General features: G+C 37.0%; 2 protein-coding genes and 1 pseudogene across 4 annotated transcripts; 2 read left to right on the top strand and 1 right to left on the bottom strand.

Moving 5' to 3' along the window:
* Positions 1-6,038: 6,038 nt before the first annotated feature.
* Positions 6,039-9,432, bottom strand: LOC103941705 (ribosome biogenesis protein NSA2 homolog). 3 transcript variants are annotated; one of them, XM_009351903.2, is made up of 10 exons: positions 9,292-9,430; positions 8,214-8,256; positions 7,996-8,115; positions 7,829-7,896; positions 7,390-7,498; positions 7,233-7,301; positions 7,063-7,120; positions 6,595-6,830; positions 6,463-6,514; positions 6,039-6,323 (listed from the first exon to the last, which is right to left on the bottom strand). In XM_009351903.2, the coding sequence occupies exons 2-10, from the start codon at positions 8,214-8,216 to the stop codon at positions 6,256-6,258; spliced, it is 783 nt and encodes a 260-aa protein (XP_009350178.2). In that variant the 5' UTR covers positions 8,217-8,256; positions 9,292-9,430; the 3' UTR covers positions 6,039-6,255. The 3 variants fall into 3 exon arrangements, with proteins under 3 accessions (XP_009350178.2, XP_048429541.1, XP_018501616.2); XM_048573584.1 differs by lacking the exon at positions 8,214-8,256 and having other exon boundaries at positions 9,292-9,432; XM_018646100.2 differs by lacking the exon at positions 9,292-9,430 and having other exon boundaries at positions 8,214-8,276.
* Positions 9,433-9,623: 191 nt separating this feature from the next.
* Positions 9,624-12,654, top strand: LOC103941706 (annotated as a pseudogene).
* An 887-nt stretch (positions 12,655-13,541) lies between these two features.
* Positions 13,542-18,760, top strand: LOC103941707 (DCN1-like protein 1). The gene is made up of 11 exons (XM_009351905.3): positions 13,542-14,202; positions 15,275-15,336; positions 15,760-15,920; positions 16,378-16,436; positions 16,570-16,593; positions 17,066-17,148; positions 17,268-17,332; positions 17,535-17,584; positions 17,835-17,936; positions 18,327-18,386; positions 18,490-18,760. Exons 1-11 carry the CDS (start codon positions 14,200-14,202, stop codon positions 18,595-18,597), a joined length of 777 nt encoding a protein of 258 aa, XP_009350180.1. The 5' UTR covers positions 13,542-14,199; the 3' UTR covers positions 18,598-18,760.
* Positions 18,761-19,242: the final 482 nt, after the last annotated feature.

The following is a 19,242-nucleotide window of genomic DNA, read 5'->3' as shown; positions in this document are numbered from 1 at the left end:
CGTTTTGATCGTTTTCCTCTTTACAGACACGTGTTAATCTCCGTTTTGATCCGTTTTCCTTTTATAGACATGTGTTAGTTTCGCATGTAGAAAGAAATATATTCTATGTAGAGTTTATTCCGCGTGAAATTTATGTTGGATTTCTTAACAAATCACTAGTGAATTTCACGATATAACATGAACATGATCAGTTTTTAATGTGTCTTAGCAAATTCACTCCTTATTGAGCATTAACGCTCGACCTGAACATTAATTTTCATGCATATCTGAGCGATGCTATTGAGATGTACATAATTTTACTAGACTAATCAGTACAAATTGTGCTACCAAAGTACCAAGAAATGACAAATAATTGCAAGCCTGTTTTTGTAGTGTACTCAACCAAAATACATTCAGGCATCCAGGTCAGTTGGAAAAAACTTCTCGGTTGATACTAATTTGGAAATAAACAACTATTCTGAACAAGCCACAATATGCACTCAACTCTCCAAAATTTCGTGGTCCACTAAACGATTCGACATCAGTTTACCACAATTTAGTGATGTTCATCAAGTGATCCTCTTAAACGAGCAGAACTGCATTAACACACCCGTCGTTCTCTGGATTATTCGTCACCTGAGATGGAATTGAGAGGTAAAAAACTTCTAAATTTTATCATGGACAAGAAATGACTTGATGTTTTGTATAATCAAATTACATTTGTGATCAAATCTCTAATTGATCTGTATTGGTTCTAAAGGCTGCACTGCAATCAGGGGGCCAATAACATCTTCAAATTTGAAAAAAAAAAAAAAGAGCCAAATTGGTAAGTTCATAGGAAAACGTTGGAATCAAATAAGCACTAACACATATTAATATACTTATTTATGTATATGATTACCTGTCAAGATCTCAAGCATGTTTAACCGAGGATACAATCTGTTATATTCTTGCAAGAAAAATTTGTGTCGTGGAATAGGCAGAAAGACACTTGCCAACTTCTTAAAAATTGTCTTGGAAGTGAATATGATGTGGGTGTCATGTGGAACAACTCTATACTGAGCCGTTGCCTTGTTAGTAGGGAAATTCAAGATTTCATAGCAAGCATCCTCTTCAATCTTTGGAACTATCATTTCATAGTCCATTTTATTAAAAGATGCTTCGATAGCTTGTTGCTTAACAATAAAAGAGATAAAGAAAAAAAAAGCATTGAGAACACTGTGGATAAGCAAATTGTTCCAACTTTTATAGTTGAAATAACAAGAAATTATGCGTAGATGATAAATATTAAACAACAAGGATGGTAAATAGCAATAGTAAATAAACAATTGTAACTAACAGTTCAAAGGAGATGAATACACGTAAAAAAAATGTGCAGTACACAGAGTAAACGCCAAAACAAATGTATGATTTGACAACATAAAATTGGAGAATAAAGAGTTTAGAAATAAATTGTACACAATGTTTAGCACAGAGAGTATAAAAATTATATTATGTGCTTTAAAGCAAATAATTCATTCTTAACATAGAAGATCAATTGTCTAAAGTAATTTGATAAAAAAATTATCACAAACCTTTTCATCAACCAATATATAGTGCAGTCTGTCGCCCATGCCTAGATACTTCGGTCTCTGTATCCTACAAACACGTACTTTAATTCTAACAACCTTTTTATATGCCACCAATGTCACATCCCGGCCCGGGGGGGACCACTTCCCGGCCCCGCTCCACCACCGTAGCACGATATTGTCCGCTTTAGGCTTACCATTCCCTCACGGTTTTGTTTTTGGGAACTCACGAGCAACTTCCCAGTGGGTCACCCATTATGGGATTGCTCTAGCCCCCTTCTCGCTTAACTTCGGAGTTCCTACGGAACCCGAAGCCAGTGAGCTCCCAAAAGGCCTCGTGCTAGGTAGAGATGGGAATATACATTTAAGGATCACACCCATGGGTGATGTGGGATGTCACAATCCACCCCCCTTAGGGGTCCAACGTCCTCGTCGGCACACCACGACCAAGGTTAGGCTCTGATACCAATTTGTCACATCCCGGCCCGGGGCGGATTACTTCCCGGGCCCGCTCCACCACCGTAGCACGATATTGTCCGCTTTGGGCTTACCATTCCCTCACGGTTTTGTTTTTGGGAGCAACTTCCCAGTGGGTCACCCATCATGGGATTGCTCTAGCCCCCTTCTCGCTTAACTTCGGAGTTCCTACGGAACCCGAAGCCAGTGAGCTCCCAAAAGGCCTCGTGCTAGGTAGAGATGAGAATATACATTTAAGGATCACACCCATAGGTGATGTGGGATGTCACAACCAATCGATCAAGTGGAGTTGGACTTTCGTCTTCCATTGAATCTATACAAACGAAATACAAATTTTAAAAAATTATAAACGGCATAGGGAAAAAGTTTAAAATACCAGCCACACTATAATATCCATTTTTATCAATATTATAAACATATAGAGAAATTATAATTGAAATCTAATTTGAGTGAGAACAGTTATCCAATAATAATAGTCAAATCAAAACACAGAGTGACTAAATCAGTTGTCATTCTCTTTTGATTAATAGAATTAGACTAAAAAGTTATTACTTGTGGATTCTATCAAATTCCATTAAGCATTGAGATGATTTTGATGCAACAAATAATAAACATTAAATAGGTCTGTCCAGAACACCATAACCTAGTTAACAAATCGAAACATACAGACACAAACGTTGTATTACGAATAAATCCCTATAAGAAACAAAAACTTGAAAATCACGATATCTAAATACTTGCCAAAAACTATCACTTTCTGCAAAGAAAGGAAAAGAATTTATTAGCGATGGACTAACAGAAACCATCACTCTGTGCAAAAAAAAAGAAAAGAGAACTCTACACATCTAATATGATGAGAGCACATAATAATATATGATATTAAACAACAACACCAACATATTGATACAATCAAGAACTTGAGAGATAAAGGAAACACTTGTTAGTTTTTCCTATAACCAAATAACAACACTATTTAATTATTAAATGGAATTCATTCATGTCATTAAAATGAAGATAAAGAGTATTTTAAGACTTTATCAACAAATTGGCAAAGGATGCTAAATCATATCAGCTCTGATTCAAGCTAACTAACGAACAAATTATAATTAAAAATTTATGACTCATAAGCTAAACTAATGCATTACTCCATCTAAGGGAACAACGAACATCACTTGTTCCTAGTTTTATCCAGACACTTTAATTTACACCATACCAAATTTAATCACAATAATATAGTTAGAGAGCTAACTAAAAAACCTACATGCCATATAGCAATAGCAAGCTAAACAGCTTGGGAAAACACCAAAGGTCAACACCACCAACAAATGTAAATATTCACAGCTTAGTGAAATCTACACCATAATTGATTTACCAAAGAAACCTTATGTTTTTTACTGTGTATTATGGTTGATATTCACAGCCTAACAAAATGTAAATAATAAGGTTTCTTTGGTGAATCAATATGAAAGTAAGTGTAGATTAGTCATGGTGATTTCAAAATGGATAACGAACAACCATTCATTTGAATGAAAGTAGTTGTTGTTAAATTGACAGCCTAGTCAAATGTAAATCATAATTGATCTACCAAAGAAACTTTATGTTTTTTACTGTGAATTATGGTTGATATCCATAGCCTAGTGAAATCTAAATGATAAAATTTCTTTGGTGAATCAGTATGAAAGTAGGTGTAGATTAGTCACAGTTCCATGAAAAAAAAAAAGCTCAAAAGCAAAACAAAATCAAAGGCAAATAGCACAATAAAAATGAGGACCAAACTTACAAACCCAGATTGAGGAACAAACTTACAAACCCAGATTTGCAAGCAGCAATACAGAAAGAGGAGAAAAAGCAGAAGTCGAAAGCCAAAAGGAAAGGGAAATAAGACAGCAAACGAGCGGGAAGGAAAAGAGAAATAAAAGAGAAGAGCTTACAAACCCAGATTTGCCAGCAGCAATACAGAAAAGGGAGAAAACGCAGAAGATGAAACCAAAAAGAAAGAGAAATAAGAGAGCAAACGTGCAGGAAAGAAAAGAAAAGAAAAATAAAAGAGAAGAGCTGAGATGAAAAGCCAAATGCAAGGGATGATCAACACGTGACACAGTGTAAACCAAAAGCAAGCAAAACATGTTTCCAGGATCACCAACAGGCGGGAACAAAACCAAGAAGAGGGCAAAAGCGGCAAATCACTGTACAATCTGACAAAAAAAAACCTCAAAACATGAAGAAAACAATGGGTGAAACAGGAAGCCCACTGTTAATGAACAGTAGTCATCCACTGGATTTTAGAAGAGAGTAACATATATGTTTGTAATTCTCAAGATAACTTATATGGTTTTGCTTTGCGTTTGCAACATTGGATAGCTGGCTATAGTGCTGTACGTAGTTAATATCTAAAGCATCTTAAAAAAAAAATTAACAAGAGGGAAAATAAATTTTAATAATTGCACGGTGACACAATAATACAAAAAGAGCTACTTGATACTACAGTTTAGTGTTATATTTCTTTATTTGTAAGTGAAAGATTTTAAATTCGATTCTCGTCAAATATGAATTTAAACCATATTATTGCTAACCCAGCTTAACACAACTCTTCTGTTAGTGTAAATAATGTCGTTTGTTTAAAAATAAATAAAAATAATACGTGTACCTTCAATGGGATGCGAAATTCTAATCCTCTCCTAGGAAAAATCAGATAGGAAGAGGATTGGTGAGATATTAGTGGAATCCTTGCAATTAAAAACAAATTAAATTAATAAATACTAATTATATTGTTCCACTTTGGGAAAAAGTACGACTTGGTCGGGGGGTGCGACAAACCTCGACAAATATGAAGTTTTTACTCAAACAATATATTATTCGTAAATAAATGTAATGCTTCGAACTTTATATCGTTTTAGGTAATTTGCTGGTATTGGGTGGGAAAAGCATTCTTTTTAATTTTAAAAAAGGATCATTCTTTTTAATTTAAAAAAGGATTAGCATGTGGCTTTATCACAGTAGTTCATCTTTTTGAGAGTTAGAAAAACTTACGAAGACATTTTAACATCTCCACTATCGTGCAATTCACCAATGCTAGAAATAGAACCTAGAATGTACTGTATAGAATACGAGCTTGAAATTCATCTTCAACAACTGAATCATCTCGTGATGATTTTGGGTGGAAAAGTTGGCCGATGATACTTTTGGTAAACATTCAATCATGCAGGAAATAATTATGCGTCAATGCGTCGGTCGGTGTCTCACTTTTGAATTTGGAAGTCGCATCTCCTCGCATGCAAGCTAGCTTGGTCCACTCCGTCGATATTAGTTTGCTTAAGTGAGTGTAACAATCTTAGTTTAGTGATGCTCGGTGCTTCGGTGACATCTTTCAACGTTGCGAAGAGAAGTACAGAGAGTATAGTTGTTGTGGGTTGAGCTTTTGTAAATCGGCTTGAATCGAAATGAATCTTCACCTTCGTTGTAAATTTGAAGTTTGATCGTATGCTGAATTTTAGGATGATTTCATGGGTTGGGAAAACAAAATTATGTATCAACTTATGAAATTCTGCTACCGTAATTGGGATGACAAATTTGAAAGAATACAAAACAAAAAAGAAATGCTTACTGCTTGTATCAAACTGTAGTTTTGATCCGTTTTCCTCTCCAAAGACACGTGTTCAATCAAACCGTCGTTTTGATCATTTTCTCTTTATAGACATGCGTTAGTCTCCGTGTGGATCCGTTTCCCTCTTTACAGACAAGTGTTAGTCTCGCTGTGGAAAGAAATATATTATACGTAGAGTTTATTCCGCGTGAAATATATGTTGAATTTCTTAACGAATCACTAGTGAATTTCACGATATAACACAAACATGATCCGTTTTTAATGTGTCTTAGCAGATTCACCCCTTTATCGAGCATTAACGCTCGACCCGAACATTAATTTTCATGCATATCTCAGTGATGCTATTGAGTTGTACATAATTTTACTAGACTAATCAGTACAAATTGTGCTACCAAAGTACCAAGAAATGTCAAATAATTGCAAGCCTGCTTTTGTAGTGTACTCAACCAAAATACATTCAGGCATCCAGGTCAGTAGGAAAAAAACTTCTCCGTTGATACTAATTTGGAAATAAACAACTATTCTGAACAAGCCACAATATGCGCTCAAGACCCCAAAATTTCGTGGTCCACTAAACGATACGACATCAGTTTACCACAATTCACTGATGTTCATCAAGTGATCCTCTTAAACGAGCAGAACTGCATTAACACACCCGTCGTTCTCTGGATTATTTGTCACCTGAGCATACTTCCCTGCATCAACCACAAAGAACAGATAAATGCAGAAACAAGTCAGAATCTAAACTATCCGCCTTTAAAAGAGTGTGATGGCAAAGCTAAATGAGATGGCATCAGCTAAAATGCCGACCACCACAAAAAAGGTTGAACTCACCCCACACAACTTTCCCGGCAGGTGTGACTAGACCGAGTTCACTGACATTCACCTGATATCCACAAAATAAGTAGATAAGCGTAAAACATCAAGGGATTGGCATTATAAATGATCACATAATGAAAGATTTACCTCAATGATGGTTCCCTTGGTCAAGACACCAAGAGATGTATACATTTGACCATTAGGATTCTTCTTCACACCAATGATCTCAAGGTTAAAAGTGGCCTTAAGTTCAGGGTGTGTCACGTGAGTTTTGGTGAATCGCAACCCACTGGGACGGATAAATCGCTCATACTTAGGAGGTTTCCTCGTGAAACCAGGTCCCACAAATGTAGCTTTTGCGACCATCCTCTTCCATTGCTTGGCTACAAAAAAGAAAGGAGTAAATAAGCAACAGAGGACTAAGTAATACATTCACATGAAAATACTGGCATCAGTTTCAAACTTTCAATTATCCTCAATGTCATGTTATACGAACTTTAGCATGAACACATTTAGGCTGAAAATCATTATAAACGATAAATTTAGACAATAAATGAACCAACAGCACACTTTGATTGCTATGGAAGTAGAGAGGAAGAAGTTGGAGATACTTACTCTTGCGTTTTCCAGATCTAAGAATTTTGAACATCTCATCTTCAGCCACAGGCCTCACCTAGAGAAGATATAAAACAGTTAGAACATTATATCAATGCTTAGCATACAACAAAAAACGAGTCGCACAGAAAAACAGATAAAAAAAGAAAGAGCGTGGCATGTGCTCTTACCTTGGGCAGTGGGACTTCCCATTTCCCAGCTTTCTCCTTCCGCTTTTGCTTAATGGTGTTGTTCAGAATCTATTTCCAGCATAACCGTCAGATAAGAAACATGAACAAATATCTTCCTTTTTAAGAAAAATATCTATTAATAGCTGGAAATCCATACTTTCGCACGTGTTGTTTTGACACGATCGATCAGATATGCGGGAATAGAGCCTTCATGAACATCATCATCCACCTTGCGCCTAGTTGATGACTCCTCATGCATAATCAACCTGTGGGCATTCACAAAACATAAATTTTACTTTACATATATGTAAATCGTCAGTAGCATAACAAACAAAAGATACAATGAGGTATCAAGATAAAGACAATAGCCACTAAACAATATAAAAAGTCACAAATAAGGTCATGTAAAGTGCAGCTTATGCAGTTTAAATATGAATGTAACCATGTCTATGTGTATATGCAACAGCAAATTAATAGTCATGACAAGTGCAATATGAAACGAACTGTTAGAAGCACATCATATAAATGTAGTTTAAGTACTGTAAGGTACATCTCAACAGTCTATTCTACTGGGAAAAAGACACTAGAGAACTCACGTTTTCTTCATGAGAGCCTTTTCAGCATAGCGCTTCTTAGCAAACATCTTACCCTTGATACCCAGAGCCTGTTCCAATACAAGCATTCCAAATGAACAAAATAAGCTTAAAGTTCCAATTTGATTGTCACTTTCCACGAAAAATAAAGGAAAAGGATTGGAATTGACCTTCTGAGCAGTCTCAGAACGCTTATGGACGAGACGAGCCTCCTTCTTGCGCTTTCGCTCGAAGTGGTCTGGTCGGTACCCATACCGCTTCCTGTGAAGGTCTATGTAATCTCCCTGCGGCTGAATTTCACAAAAAACCATTGCCAGACAATATTAAATGTGTCCTAAACATTATGAACGCTTAAAAGAAAAACAGCAAAGAGAGATGGAGAACAAACCATAGCTACTAAAAATTTGTCACTCCCTGTTTGTTGTCAGAAACTGTCACACAAAGAGCAAAACTGTCACATAGTAAGCCTCAGGACAAATCTATAAAACCATAATCACAAACATAAATTTAATTGAAGCTAAAATGGTTAACTATCAAACAGTAACAAAAAGAATTTTCCTTGACGTAGCTTACTTCCTATCCTGTGATATCATCCAATACCAACCACGTTCAAAACAAAATTTCTGTCATTTAACTTTCAAACTAGTGGAAGACTTGAGAGACAAGAGTAAGGATAGGCTGAGAGGAGGAGATGCGGCTGTAAGTGGTTTGAGAGAGGGTTGATGAGGAGGAAGGACTTTGAAAGGAACTTTGTGAGTTATCTGTGGCTAGGGTTTCTAATGTGTGGTTTAAGTGTTTTGCAATTAAGCAGCTCTAGCCTCGGATCCCATAGTTCTATAAAAAATAGCAACCTTTTTTTACATATTAGCACTAGTATACCCTATAAACACACTACCATACGCCGCATATCACCCTTTTTTCACTTTATTATAGAAACCCAAATAAAGAGCTTCTCCGAATCTCCCTCTCACCCCTTTGTCTAACATGCAACCTAAATTCACACGGTTTCAATCCACAAAACTAATCACAATTTTTTTAAGTCGAATGTAAAATCACATTTCTGCGTATACAATCATGTCTTATGAGCAGAATTCTGGTAGTGTTTATCGAAATGGAGGACAAATCACAACTCCAAAACATCATACAAAGTTACAAACATCAGAAAATTCTACTCTGCACTGACAGCATTGCAACTTCAAAATCTCAAGACTCGAGCTTTAAATTCACCCCAAAAATTGAAATATAGATTCACATATATTAGAAATGCAGAAATACATATTCAAATTTACTCTTTCCTTTCACCCACTTTTAGCCAAAATACGCAATCACATATTTCACCTCCTTTATTTCAGAAAATAATTTGACAATAAATCAACAGGAGGTGAGTAATAAACAAAATAATTTCAAGAAAAAATATGGAATTAAAAACCGCCATATGAAGAACCAGTCGGAGTCAAAGTTCATACCTGTGAGTTTCAGTAAACCCTAGGGCCTAGGAAGAAGACGGAAGGAGGAGATGAAGAGCCAACAGGAAGAAGGCGGTGAACTGATTGGAAAGTGCTCGGGGTATATAGGTTTGTTTGTTGTGATAGACTGTGCAAAGGAACATGGTGCGCATCTGAAAGATCAATCAGAAGTAGCCACGTGTCCAGCAAGAGAGAAAATTGAGAAAAGAAAATAAAGGCGCATATCCAGCCCAGCCCACCCGCTCGTCTTCAACCGTCACGGCAGCTCATCCGCCGTAAGCCCAGCTGACATCACGAGCTCCGCAGCAAACGCCACCCGACTTAAATTGTGAAGGGAAATGGCAGGCAGTGTGAAAGGTGACGGTACGGAATAGTTTAAAGGCCTTAGAATCACATCACTGGACGATGACAGCGACGAAGAAGAAAAACAGAAAGAGCCAGATGTTGCTATGGATGACGATGACGAAGAAGAGGAAGACGAAGAAGCAAGAAACTCTGTGATTTTAGGTTTTGTAAAAAAGCCTAAGAAATCACGCTCTCTTCTTCGCCATTTATTTCCTTCCAAAGCTGGAGGCGTTCCCGTATGCCATTAAACCCTTCAATTTCAATTTACATACTAGTCGGACTTTTCTGATGTTTTGGCTTGTCATATAGGCTTGGCTGGATCCCGAAAACTTGCCGTCCGGAAGATCTTGCTGCTGCGACATATGCGGTGAACCTTTGCAATTTGTGCTTCAGGTGAGGGATGCTTGAATTTCATTGATCAGATTATATCTTTATTATGCCTTTTTTAAGTAGAGGGCGAGTTGGTGTAACGGAAAGGTTGCTCCTTTGTGACATGAAGTTAAATGGTCACAGGTTCGAATCCTGAAACAAGCCTCTTTGCATGCAAAGCAAGAGTAAAGCAGCATACGTACAAGTTCCCCCAACTTTTGCAAAGCAAGAAGCCTTGTTTGCTTGGGGATCGCGCTTTTTATTCCATTTTCAAGTAATAAAAGTTGACAATTGGATTGCGATATTTGGTCTTTGTGTTTATTGGGTGGCTAGGTGTGTGCGCCAGAGGAGAAAGAATCTGCATTTCACCGAACATTGTTTGTGTTTATGTGTACGTCAATGGCGTGTCTTCGTCGTGATCGACGTGAACAATGGAAATGCCAGTGGGACAAGCCCTCTAGAAGGTATTGTTCTCCCAATCATGTCTTTGCCAAAGGATTTGTAGTCTTTGTTTCTGATTATGTGATTTCTTTTTTTTTTTTTTGTAGCGTGAAGGTTTTCCGCTGCCAATTACCCCGTGATAATCCTTTCTACTCAAGTAAGCCTCCGAAGAAGGATAGTACGGATGACCCTCTTATGGCTGGAGGTAGCATCTTGTTTCACTTAGCATTTACAGTTGCTAGCTTTTGCTTATGAATTAGTGCTAGATTGTTTAAGCATGTTCAACCTTGTTTATGTATATTTATGCTCCTTCGGTAATGCAATTTGACGTCTTTTATACGTTCTGCCAATTTAAGGGGTCATTTGATGATCTTTGCCCTTTGATTGTTCTAGCTGCACTCTGTAATTGGTGTGGTACCTGGAAGGGGAGTAAACGCTGTACTGGTTGCAGAAAAGCACATTATTGCTCAGAGAAACTTTGGGTAATTGGATTTTTTGGGTTTTTGCGGTATCTTTTTTCCCCTTTCAAGTAGCAACAGCCATCTTTAAAGATTACGAAATATATATTGGTTGTTTGTAGGTCAAGCATTCTTGGTCCGGTCCGGTCATGAACATGAGATTGTCAACAATTGAGGATTCAGCTGGCCGATAGTAGCTCTGCTAACAGTGAAACCACTTCTGCTGTAGTTCTAAAAGGCAAGTACGAAGTTTTATTTTCTTGGGAGGAGTTTTGGGTGGGCAGTTTAACTGCACTTTCAAGATTGGGTGGGTTGGGGGTTTAACTGCACTTTCAAGATCCTAATACACTCTTGTTTTTCATATGTGAACAGTTGCAAGTAATGATTCATGGCCAGAATACAAAATTATAGAGGAGCCTGAAAGTTCGTATGACACAGAAATGCCTGATGATAGCGTGGGCACTAATTCCTTGGTCTCTAGTAACCGGATGGATGATGGGCTAATGTCGATAGCAGACAATTTTACGGTATTAATTGTTGTTCTCTCATAAACAACATTTATGCTGTCTTTCTATTGGTAGAAATGAAAGTTGTGCTCTGTACTCTTCTTCCCCCATTTTTTCCTCTGATAGGAGAAAAATAGTTTTTAGCTGCTAATACTCTTACATGTTTATACCTCTGTAAAAGGGTGATGGTGACAGAAAGAGCTGGGCTTCATTCCACGTGCGCATAGCCCTGGCCCCTGAACAAATACTAAGGTGATTTATTTTTTCGATAGATCCGTTCAAATCAAGATACAGATTTCTGAAGGACGTGACTTGGTGCAGAGTTTTACTACAAAGTTTTTTGCGCTTGTTACATTCCTTGGCTTTCATTGATCATAACCACTATTTTACTTCAAAATAGTTGATCCATTTCCATATTTTTTTCTTCCAAATAACAGGTATTGTAGGAATCCCGGTGCTAAACCCTTATGGCCTGTGTCAAGTGGCCGGCCATCCACGGCTGATATTCGTAAATGTAGTTATTGTAGTGGCCCAATGTGTTTTGAATTTCAGGTACCAGATATAACAATTGTTTGTTTTGATTGAAGCCTGATTGCAAGTTTGTGCATTTCGGTTTCTTTTACTACCATGTTTGCCCTTTTCTTTCCTGTCAAAATTTTAACCTTGTGAGTTTTATTGGCTTCAGATTATGCCTCAGTTGCTATTTTACTTCAACGTGAAGAATGACGTGGGCTCTCTTGATTGGGCTACAATCGCCGTGTATACATGTGAAGCCTCTTGTGATGCAAGTGTGGTTTACAAAGAAGAATTCGCTTGGGTTCAACTTTCTTAGCCATTTGCTTTCTTGCCAGATACTTTGTACTGTCTAGATATGAGATCAAGTCTTGCTAATATTAGTCTTGAATCAAGTTCTGTCGTTTTCGAGCTTTTCTTGAAACGTGTCTCCGATGTTATGTGCGTGGCTGAGAGACATGTCTTCGGGCAAGACAATTTGAACCTCCACAAAATAGTTGCAGTCAAAAGTGTATGCTCTCACTGTCTCAATGTGCTCTCCTTGGCATGGTTCCGTATCAGACATGTCAATTTTGCCAAGTACACTGCTGGTGCTGTCTTCCCAATCAGGGACCATACGTGCATTTCCCATTGTGTACAGTGCAATCTGCATCCCATTGTTTTTCAAATTTCAGTTACACTTGTTGCCTTAAAAGAGTTTCGGATTAAGTACCTTTGATCGTTGTGTTTTATTCGGATTTCCAATTTTGGTTCACGTGTTTTTGATTTAGGTAATTCGCGCCCCGTGTTTTAATTTGTTAACCTTGGGCCATAGGAACGGGAAATTGGAATACGAATCACTTTTCTAACAGAGAAGGGAACCAAAGAATGAAGCCTGACAAGAGGTTTAATTAAGAGAGAATCCAAAGTTGAAGCAATTACTGCCAAAGATCTGCTCTCAACTGAAGCATAAACTTTTGCCTGAAAAGCACCCAAGTTAGCTACATTAGATGCATATATTGCCATCCTTTCATTTCTTGCAAGTTGGTTTAACGTCAGGCAAATAAACACAGATTTATTGATAGTTTAATGTCAGTTTTCATAGATGCAAACACGTGGGTGCATACACAACCTGGTAACATTTAAAGTTGTATTTGTTGTTGAGATAAAATACTACTCCTTAGGGTATGAATATAGTGACGTATTTTAGAGTCTGGAGACCCAAGTGACACACGAGTCCAAACTTTTCAAGTGCTATTGAAAGGCCAAAGATATCATACTTCTCATTTTTGCGAATTAGCTTCTCTAATTTATTAATTGTTGCAATTTAACTCCAATTATTTCTTTTGTTTTTCCGACAAAATTAGAACTCTAAGACCATGTATTAGGTGCTTTACACTTCTATAATGTTCCTCTTGTACCACATATTCCAGAAAATTAAAGACATGTTTTTTGAGTTGCAACACTTACTAAACTACAAGAGTTTAATAATGGATATTTTCTTATTATAACTGATGATTTACACTAATTTACAACAAAGGAAAGAAAAAAGAGTTTGAGCCTGAAATGCATATTGTTTCTTTTTACATGGATATTTTACGCAGACATTGTTTCCTCTCTCTCTTTTTTTTTTTTTTTTTTCAAAAATAATGCAGTCCTGCTCCTGCACTGAGTGTTGAAGGGTTGTAGCCGGGTAGGGCATAGCGTCCGGCAGAAGCTTACTAATTATGAACCGTTTGGTAGTACTAAGCTTTCACTAAATAATTTCATACGTATCTAACGGTCGATGAAAGTTAAAGATCGTCCATCCCACATTTTTATGAACGATTATGAACCCTGAATATACGTGACTCTCGTAGTGGACCTCACGTACATTTGACGGCCAATTCATGCTCGATTATCAGCCGTTTACACACAGTTTTCATAATAAATCACAAACACATTTAGCGGTCAAACGAATGTTAAAAATAGTTGTGTCACACATTTATAATCTCTTACGGGACATTAAACACGCGGCCCTCACGGCAAATCCACACGCATTTAACAGTCGCTGACCGTGGCCTCGGACAAAAGCAATTAAAGAAAAAAAAAAAAAAAAGGAAAAACAGAAATAAAAACCAATTGGAAACGCAATATGCAAGGAACCCAGAAAGCCCGACCCCATTGAGAGAAATACAGACAGATTCTTCTTCTGTATTTCTCTGTGTACGTATTTACACAGAAACTGAGCAAAACCCTATTTTTCTCTCTCTAGGAGCAGTTCAAGGTTTGCGTTTTCATCATCGTCCACCTCAAAGATGGTGCGCACTCTCCATTTTTCAGCTCTATTTTTAAATTGTTAAATTTCTTCGATTCTGATTGGTTCGGTTTCATGTATGCTCATTGTTCCTGATCAGTCTCTCGCTTCTCTACGATTACTTTAACTTTTACTCTTTACTGTTTCACTTTATCATGATTTGTTCTGGATGTGACTAGTTCTGCAAATTATAGCAACTTTTTCACTCATGTCATGCAATGTTTCGATTTTTCATGTTTTGAGAAGCTGGGAAAACTGATAAAAGGGATTAAAAGATGTGTAATTAGAATTCGAGAACGTACACTGGTTATAGAGTTTTCGAGCTTTTTGGGTAGTGAGATCACTTAAAAAGAGGTTGTTGGTTTGTTAGTATTCGAGCCCAAGGGAAGAGCCCAACTCAAAAGACTAGCCTGATAGGTGGGAGGACGACTTAAGTACCACTACACCATTTCTGGTGTAGCCAATGTGGGATCATAACATCACACCACCCTTTGGAAGACCCGACGCCTACGGCGGCGCACCCTTTGCTCATCCCGTTAAGGTAGCCCTTTTCCAGGTCGCCCCCTCTGTAGCGTTGGGAACCTAGGCTCTAATACCAATGTTAGGACTCAAGCCCAAGGGAAGAGTCCAACCCAAAAGACTAGCCTAATAGGTGGGAGGACCCAAAGGACTTAAGTACTACTACACCATTTCTGGTGTAGCTGATGTGGGATCATAACATGGTTTCTTAGGTTTTCAAGAAAATTGATGCAAAATTAAATTTATGGCAGGGAAAACCTTTGATGTGAATTTGAAGAAAATTTGGTTATATTTGGGGTTTTCTTGACGAAAAAAGTAACCTTCAGTATTGGTAACACAAGATAGAGCCCATTACCCGCTTTTCATTGTCTTATAAGATCACCCACATTTTAGTTACATTTTTGCAGAAATTAGTTCGTGGATGTTGATGTTATGCTAATCATATGCGTTCATTTGTTTGCGCGCGCATACACTTGCGTATACCTGAATCAATATGCATGCATAATTTGGTTTTGAACTCTCTCTCTCCGCTTCACCTTGGCTCCTCTTTTTGACAGAACAAGTTGGGTAAAGGCCAACGCGATAAGCTCCAGCAGTTCATCATGATAACTGCAGCGAGGTAATCCGATAATCATACGCAACTTTTCTGTTTTTCTTCATTTCACGTCTTTGAATCCATGGCAGTTTTGCCCAGTGGTTTTGCTAGCTTATGCATGTCATGCATTGATATTTAGAGCACCATTTAAAACCAGTTGACATTGCATGTTGAATTGATCATGAGGAATGTTATAAATTCAACATAATTTTTGCCCTTCTAAGGGACACGTGTTTGTGTTGTGTTAGATTTGGTTGAGTTGAGCAGTTTTAATCGTCAGCTTGTTTATGTATCTTTTGAAGTTGAATTGGTTTAATTGGTCTGTGCACACACATATGTGCTTTGAATTAGACTGGTAGGCGTGTATCGTATCTTTTTCTACCCTTACTCTTGAGCAGTTTTTGTGTGATTCTTGGATTCAGTGGTCTAACTTCCCATCATATGCAGTGAAAAAGTGGCTCTGCAGGTTCTGAAGGAGAGTGATTGGCATCTTGAAGGAGCGTTTGATATCTTCTACACTCAGCCCCAGCTGCAAGCAGAGACCGATTCTAATACTGATTCTAATACTAATACTAGACAATTGGAGGAATTATACAATACATATAAAGGCAAGCTTTACCTTTCCATTCACTCTTGTCCTCAATCTTAGACATTAGTGTATATCTTTTGTTCACATTCGTAGGAAATTGAAAAGACAGAGATGTAAATCGGTTTATAAATTCACAAGCATGCGGTGTCACCAAGTTTGTAATAGATGAATTTGGTTGGAATCCTATTACTGTAGTTGTGAACACAATGGATTTTTTTTCCTTCAAGCTTCTTCATCAGCTATGTCTTACTCAAATATATATTCGCGATACTGGATTGGTTCATACTTATGTACTTGAGGATTAGTGATAAATTTCTCGTTTGTGATAAGTGATACTGTGATAGCATTGTACCTAAAGTCAAATGGCCCATCAAATGTTTCTTTCTTCTTCTTGTATTTTTTGGTAATTTTCAACCTAAGTTTATATGGTTAGCGGAATTTTCTTTTTCACTAGTAGAATAATTCTTTTTTCTCAGATCCAGATGCTGATATGATACTTGTTGATGGTATCAGCCTCCTTTGCAACGATCTTCAGGTAACTGTTTGGTGTAGATATTAACTGTCTCAATCATTTGTCTTTAATATTGTTGCTTGTTTCTTATGATTGTTTTCTTTCGTTTTCTTGTTCTTTTATTTTGACTGACATGCTAGCTTTCATGATTTGACAGGTGGATCCTCAAGATATAGTCATGGTAGGTATATTCGAATAAACCTTGTTATGGTTAAGATGTGCATGCCTACAAAGTTCCTTTCAAGTCCGCCAAATTACTGTTTAGGCAATGTAAAAATTCAATTCTACGAAGTTCTGTCTATTTGGCTAAAGAACCTCTTGCTTGAAAATTCAACAGAAATTCTGACAAAATTTCATATAGATATAGTGATTTTCTGGCTAGGGCCTTTCACATGCATGGGCAGAGTCTAACATAGATTTCTAGGGGATTAAATGTTACATTTTCAAGTTTGGAGACTAATGTGTAGCGGGCTAAAATTTTGGGACATTGGTGAAATTTACTTTGAACTACATAAAAATGAAATTGCGATGCAGGTAATGAAGATATGTTTCGAATTTGATTGGTCAACTTTTATTTTTTATTTGCCTACACTTGTTCAACTTAACCTTGTGACTTGGCTGGTTATTTTTGGTACAATGGGCTGTTGATGCAGTTAGTTGTTTCCTGGCACATGAAGGCAGCTACCATGTGTGAATTTTCCAAAGAGGAGTTCGTAGAGGGATTAGAACCATTAGGGTAGGTACATAGGGTTTTGATGTTTGTTATATTCTTCTAAACCTCAAATTATAATAGGTACGTAGTCTATAACCATGAGAGAAATTCAATTAACAGAAGTTTGTGTTATCTGATGGCAGGATAGATTCTTTGGACAAGTTCCGTGAAAAGATACCATTTATGAGATCCGAGCTGAAAGATGAACGTAAGTGAAATGTGATTATAGTTTTAGTTAAGTAATTAAAATTTATTTGTATATCATTTTTTTGGTTTTTTGTGGAAGATACTCATGATGTTAACATATATTTGTTCAAATAGCTTGACTGTACTGTAAAGATATTGGTGTGACGAAAAATTTTGCGAGAGTACCTTTTCATTGCTGACATGATCTTCTTTTTATTTTCCAGAAAAGTTTCGAGAGATATATAATTTTGCTTTTGACTGGGCAAAGGAAAAGGTATGTGTTTTTACTTTTTAGCGCATGAAGAATTTTATTTGTTGTATTCTAGACAGTGCTTATTTCTCAAGTTTGATAGATAAAACAAGAAATGAGTCCTTGACATATATTACGATTCATGAACAAAACAAAAAAAATTATATCTGATACAGTATCTTATATAAATTCTGGTATTAATTTGTGTGTGCACGCGTGATTATATTCCGTGTTCATAATCATATACGCGTGTATTGCTTCATTTTCATTTCAGGGTCAGAAATCTTTGGCATTGGATACTGCAATTGGAATGTGGCAATTGGTGTTTGCTGAAAAGCAGTGGCCGTATGTTGAACATTGGTGTCAGTTCTTACCGGTAAGTTACAAAGTTGATCATTTGTTGAAAGTAGCTACGCTGGGCTTGTAGTAATCATTTATATTATCGTATAGGAATCATTGCCAAGGATTTCTGATAAATGTTACAGTTTTTCTGCAAAATGGAGGCCTCATGTTGTTGCCTTTATTCCTACATCATTCTTTTACGAAATCATTGTCACGCCTGTTACATTTTTAGAAAGTATGTTTGCGTTGATTCGTTGAAATGGATTATACATCCCAAATTGATTGCAAGAAATACAAAATTACCAGCAAAAATATTGTGGTCTCCCATACTGCCACAGGTATCATAATTTCTTGTATTCTAGGTTATTATTTTCTTGATTTGTTCCTGTTAATATATTTTCTGTTCTTGATTCCATCATTTCAGGCTCGGCATAACAAGGCCATTTCGAGGGACACATGGTCTCAACTATTGGAGTTTGCAACGGTACTATATCAATCGTCTATGTAACAAACAAAAAAAAAAAGGAACAATGCCACCCATTTCGTTTCTTTTTATTTCATTGGTTAACTTGATATTCCGTTTGTAGGCCGTGGATCCGTCACTGTCAAACTATGACGCGGAAGGTGCCTGGCCATATCTTATTGACGAATTTGTCGAGTACTTGAAGGAGAACGGAGCAATCCAAAAGGGTTAATTGCCTGAATGGAGCCAAAACTGATTAGGACTGCTTTTTGGTGAATTAGAAGTTTATCTCAGCTTATTACTGTGATTGAGGAGTACTGCCCTTTAATTGAACTCGGTTCGTCTTCAAAACAAGACGACCAAAACCTCGAGCTCTAAAATATATGATTTCTACACTTTACAATCGGTTAGATCGTTGGTCTGGAATGTATATTATCTGGTACAATTTTTGCCTCTTGTTTCGTGGAATATCTAGTACAATATCTGAATAAGTGAAGCCAGCATCTGGCGCTTACATTCTGTCTAAACAAAAATGAAATTTATATTTCACGAAAAGGAGATACTCTCTTATGCGATCAAAACACGTCACGTGGTGAGTTTTTATTGACTCGAGCGTTCATTTTTTGAACACATGGTTCGTTAAATGAGTGATGTTCCAGAGATTACGCATTGGTTGCAAGAGAGAATCTCTCTCACGAAAGAGGTAAGAGAACCAAGAGAATGAAAAGTACCACAAAAGGCCATCCGGATATTGTTTACAAATGGCAACTTCTAATTATACATTATCTGCCCTCCTTATTTTAGTGCTGGGTCCTCTCTTTTTCCTCAAATCTTGTTCATTTATTTACCCTCTCACAAAGAAACTTCTAATTCATTG

The sequence above is a fragment of a genome, unplaced genomic scaffold (assembly GCF_019419815.1).
Source record: "Pyrus x bretschneideri cultivar Hongxiangsu unplaced genomic scaffold, Pyrus_bretschneideri_v1 Contig7, whole genome shotgun sequence".
Lineage (NCBI taxonomy): Eukaryota > Viridiplantae > Streptophyta > Magnoliopsida > Rosales > Rosaceae > Pyrus > Pyrus x bretschneideri.
The sequence above is the reverse complement of the archived record's forward strand: the minus strand, read 5'-3'. Positions and strand labels throughout refer to the sequence as shown.